This window comes from Hakea prostrata, chromosome 3 (genome assembly GCF_041222555.1).
Source record: "Hakea prostrata isolate BN-2017 chromosome 3, UWA_Hpros_2, whole genome shotgun sequence".
NCBI lineage: Eukaryota > Viridiplantae > Streptophyta > Magnoliopsida > Proteales > Proteaceae > Hakea > Hakea prostrata.
The window spans coordinates 30,435,389-30,440,818 of NC_142602.1; the positions used below are offsets into that span (position 1 = coordinate 30,435,389).

The 5,430-nt window shown below is 39.6% G+C and overlaps 1 protein-coding gene across 1 annotated transcript; it reads right to left on the minus strand.

Moving 5' to 3' along the window:
• Nucleotides 1–2,554: 2,554 nt before the first annotated feature.
• Nucleotides 2,555–4,857, minus strand: LOC149022054 (F-box protein CPR1-like). The gene is made up of 2 exons (XM_089147531.1): nucleotides 3,647–4,857; nucleotides 2,555–2,843 (listed from the first exon to the last, which is right to left on the minus strand). Exons 1-2 carry the CDS (start codon nucleotides 4,855–4,857, stop codon nucleotides 2,555–2,557), a joined length of 1,500 nt encoding a protein of 499 aa, XP_089003657.1.
• Between the last annotated feature and the right edge of the window lie 573 nt (nucleotides 4,858–5,430).

A 5,430-nucleotide genomic window follows, 5' to 3' on the forward strand; every position in this document is an offset into this window, starting at 1 on the left:
CAAAATACATATATAGAGTTAGAAGCATATTTGCATTATTATTTCATATCATTGCATTTATGTTTGCCTTGGATTGTGTGTGAAGATGTTTATTGTGATTGGATACTTGCTAAGTTTTTTTTGAGCTTACCCTTTGGGAGACTTTTTTAGATGACCTTGCAGGTTTGGAAGAGAACCTGTGCTACGGTACGGAGGACCCTTCCTCATATGGTGTAGCTCCGAAAGTCTCTAGAGAAGGTTATGACCAGTGGGGTAGCCAACTCATAGGTTTGGACTACTCTGATGGTTCCTATTGATGGCAGCCGGCATCGTCTTGTTCGCCAATAGGATCGTGAATTAGATGTTGACCTGAAGCTACAAGAGCACAACTCGAAGAAGAAGAAGAGCCGACATAAGATTTTGATTAGATTTCTCTTGTTTCTTCTAGACTTTTACTTTTATCTGTAATAGTTAGCTTTGCTTAAGATTTCGATCTACCTTCCGCGTTTGTGTGTGGAGTATATTTCTGCTATACTCTACAGTTTCTTTAGATTGGTATCTTGTTATTTCTGCACTCTGATATTCTTTTGTGATCCTTCTAAGATCCTTTCTTGACTTTTATTATTTAATTACTTGAATACAATGATTTGTTTTTTCTTTTGATTATGTTATTGTGCTAAGTGGATATAATCGTTCCTAAACTTGATCTTTAGGGTGTGGATCACACACTCGGGTATTCTAGATAGGGTGGATGTGACAATTTCTCTACAAAATATTTTGTAAATTGTGTTAAGATGCTTTTTCATTCTCACTCACATACATACTAGGTGAGCTTGTACCTCAAGATTATAAATATATGGTGTAGAAAATTCCCCTATGGTATCAATTTTTGTAATCCGTTCTATTTATTTGGTACAAAAGACACAATTTTTTTTTGGGTGTGACCAAAACACACAATTTAGGTAGTCTAGATTAGGTTTTTGAAAAACCAGGCATCATTGGGCCTAATATCACAACACATAAGCTTTTTTTGTATGTTACATTTGTCATTGTTTATCGAGTAAATGTCATCTATCTTCTTTTCCTTTGTGAGTTTTCCCAACTCTTGGTTTATATCAGCCAATACCCGATTGACTTGAATAGCTCTAATGCTAGGTGTTCAAACGCATCCCCTGTCAGAGCATCGTGATGTATTGGAATATGTTTGGACAACCCTTTCATATCTCGTAAGAGTTCCCGTTCGACTGATTTGTGAACGGTCTTGCAAATCAACATCATTCCTCTAGGGGAGTTCTCATGTTCTTCGTACTCCCGAGTGTTTGCCTTCGGCTTCTTCTCTCTCATGACGCCTTGGGTTCTTGTCGGGAGGTTGCCGAAAATTTTGTCTCTCAACAAGGTCCTTTATCCTCTTGGGCAGTGTCTTCTCACGGATAAAGCCCTCTTTTGTGCTCCTCGAGCTTGTCTTCTCGCCTCTTATGGTTCAGGTTCCAAAGGACTCTCAATTGTCTCACCATCGTTCTAAGTAGTGCCTGTAGCTCGAGGAATTGGGCTTGCATTTGGTTCATTTGTTGCTAACTTTGATTCATCTATGTTTGGATGGCCTAGATAATTCATCTCTCTCCATTTTGGTCGTCCAAATGCCCGTCTCCATTTACTTCTTCTTCTTCTTGTTACTTGATCTCTTGTAACGGATCTCCATCCAAAAAGAGTGGGTCTCCTCGAGGTGGTGGATGAAATTGATTTTGATTTCTCAAAAATGTCGATTTGGTGTCTACGATGACTTTTCTGAATCTTTTCCCATAGACGGCGCAGATGATGCCAATGAAAATTGTCCAACCATTGGAGGAGTGCAAAACAAACGTTAGACGTGGGCTGACTTAGTGCTCAGAAAGCCACCTCCGATGGTTAAGTCAATTATTACACCACCAAAGAGCCCTGGCCAATAGCAGAGCTTAATTGAAAGACTTAGTGGAGGTAAACGATTTAGTTGCCTTCTCTTTGCGGTATTTCTTTACTTATATATAATTTACCTTCTATTTTCGACCGTTGGATAGATACACAGATCTCCTTCATAGCCGCACGATTATAAGGTTTTGACTCCTCCAATCTGAGTTAGTTACTATTTCCTTTTAGGCACAATTGTCTTTCCCGAATTTGGCGGGAACACGTTTCATTCCAAAACTGTCAAGTCCCTTCGTGCTCAGGGCACTTCCGGGTTGGCCTCTCATTTTGATCCCGACGGGGATAAACTAAACTAACCATGGTTCAACCCGGTGGGTTTGTGATCATTATTTTTACTTATCAAACAAAATTTTCTGCATGAAACTATAATTGACAAGTGCAAGAGTGCAACACAAATACTAATGACAACAAAATTAAAAACATGATACAATAGCTTGAAGTATAATTATGCTTTGTCAAATTAACTCTGTCCTTTGTTCTTTTTTTCGTTATCAGCTCCAACTTTAGTATCAAGTGAAACAAGACTTCAATGCACTAGTGCTCCAGAAGACTACCCACAATATCGAATGTCTCGAGTGAGCAGCATCTCCCTTTCCTCAAGAACCTCCTCTGTTCAGGTATTAGTCTCCTTATTCTCTTGGGTTGCCTCGTCCTGGACTCCATTTTTGGCCACATCCTGGAATCCTTTGTTGACCTCATCCGCTTCATCTTCTTCCTTTCCAGCAACCTCCAACTCAAGGATAGCCTTTGGAGGAAACGATCTTGGTATCTCCATTCCCAAGATGGTCGGGTTGCAACAAGTGGCGTACTTTGAAGTTTCAAGATCTGGGTCTGCGATCAGTTTCTTCCTACTTAGGTCAAACAAGTCAGCCTTCCCACCCTCCTTCTCGCGTCTCTCTAATCTGAAAGAGACATTACATGGAAGAGGTGAGCTTACAAGAGCCTCGCAAGTTAGAACTTTAACACCTCCCCCCAAACCATCCCCTCAAAAAAAAAAAGGGATCAAGGAAAATATAACAAGCATGATAAATCTTTATGATATGAAAAATAAAGTTGCAGTGCAATAAAATAAAGCAGATCAATCAATGGTTATTATTAAAGTGAGAAATCTTGAGTAATTTAGATTCTATTAGGTCAAGGTCTTTAACTGTAGCATGCAAAAGAGCAAGGCATAAACACACTCTTGTATAGATAGGCATGATCTAGAATGTGGGACCCCAAGAATAGGAGAGCTACCTCATGAACTTTGAGCGAGACTTTGGAATGCATCACTAGTCTTAGTATTTCCCAGGCTTCAAAGACACTCATTTTCTGGACTTCTAGTAGTGCTTGTAATGATGATCTAGCTAAACATCCTCACTAGTTAACACCAGAGAAAAAGGTCCATCTATTACTCCATTCCCAAATCCTAAAATCTCTCATAAAGCTACAATTGCAAGTAGCAACATTTATTAACGGTTAAGGATGATCAAATAAATAATGAGGGGAAACAAATTAAAGGATTCAGCTAAGGCTAAAGAGTAAAGAGTATTTGAAAACCAAGGAAAACAAGACAATTTCCAAAAGCCCCTTTAGCAATCTCACGGCTTTACTCTTTTGTAAATAACTTAAATTCCTATTATTCTTATCCGACTAACTTAAATGTGATTCACGTACAATTACAATTAACAGGTAAGGTAAATCAAAATCTGCTCAGCCGGATTACCTCTGTTTCTTCCTTTCTTTTTTCACATAAGCTCCATATTCCGTATCAAATGATAAAAGATTCTCAATGCAAACTGTCACTTTGACTAGGTAGCTAGACTCGCCATCATCCCAAAGATGACTTGCCCTTCCTTTATTGGGATCATAAAGCACTAGAGCTTTCGGATAGTCCACCTCAGATAAAGTTGCCATGACTAAAGCTTCACCCTTCTTTGAATAGCATACAGGTATGACTTTATGATACCCTAACACGGATGGTTCTTGGATCGAGAAGCGTTTTTCCCAGGAGTCCCTCACCCCATGATCCTTCATCACCCAAAAGTCAATGCGGCGGACCTTGGAGTGGTTACAGAGCATACAGAGTTGAAGTGTTTCTCCTAGAGCCCCGATGGTCATGCAAAATTCATCTTTTCCAAGATCAGGCAGAGGCAACTCCCTAAGCTTGTCATCTTTAATGTCAATAGCAACAATCACATTATCCGGTGAGACCCAATGAAAAGCAGAATTTGTAAAAACCCCAACAATGTCTAGGGTGTCAAATACGGGAATGTCCTCGATTCTTCTCTCTGAGTCGCTACTAAGAGAATACACCATCACGTGGAAGGGGTTGTAGTCATCAGTAGGTAAATTATCAGTTTTAATATTTGCCAAAATAACCCTTATGACCTTGTAATCGCCGGTGGTAGGGTCATAACCAAATCCGTATCCAACGTGGACACACTGCCAGCAAGACTCAGCATCAATCTCCACAGGAGGCAACTCTGTGTGTGTTCTTGTAGATGGATTAAAAAGGAACGCGGGTCTCTGGCTCTGATATCCATCGTCGTCCAGAAGCATATATATTAAGCCATTACAATAAGCCACATCATAGACTGCTTTAGGTAGCTGAAAACCAAATTCTACTCCAACCGCCGCTTCTACTCCTTGTTCACAATCATCTAGGTCTACTGAAGTGACTTGCAGGGCATCGTGTTCATGATGTTGGTCTATAGAAACAAAGCTTAGGCTGTTACTTGTTGCAATGGATCGGTTGAGATGCATCTTAATAAAATCCGGATGGTCTATTAGATCACACCAAGATTCGCATACGCACCTAAACCTCAGAAGAGACTTCACCGGAAGCCTTGAAAGGATGTCCACGATGATGTCCTCTGTGAGATTGATGGTTACCGTTGCATCTTCTCCTCTTTTCTTCTTATCGAGCTCCGTCATTGCTGGTATTGTTTTCTTCCTTCAGAGTTCAGAGAGTAAGAAATGAAATGAAACGAATCAAAACACAACCAACAATAACCTTCTAACAATTGCTTATTAGACAAGTCTCCCGCTTCTCCATGACTCTCTGACACTGCATCCATCAATGCCTAGAACCTTTTCTTTGATAATTACAGCATTTTTTTTTGGGCTAACCAATTACATCAGCTTTTTTTCTTCTTTTTATTTTTATTTTATTTTATTTATTTATTATTATTATTTTTTGTTGAAAAGGGGATGATTAGTGATGATCACGCACCACCGCAACGCAATGTTAGGACTTTTGAGTTTGACCTATGCAAGTATTATTCCAATAAACTACTAGCACAAGCACTGGCCCCAGCCCCAGCCCCACTGGAGATCTAAAATAGTTTAGAAAAACTGGTATCAAGCTCATGAAGAGTACTTTTGAGTTCGACCTATGCAAACATTAGTTGTTAGTCCTATGAACTATCAGTGCTTGTCAATGTAGCCCCACCGAAGCTTAATATAATTTACAAAAGCCAATAGTGATCCCATGTAGTACTAGACTTT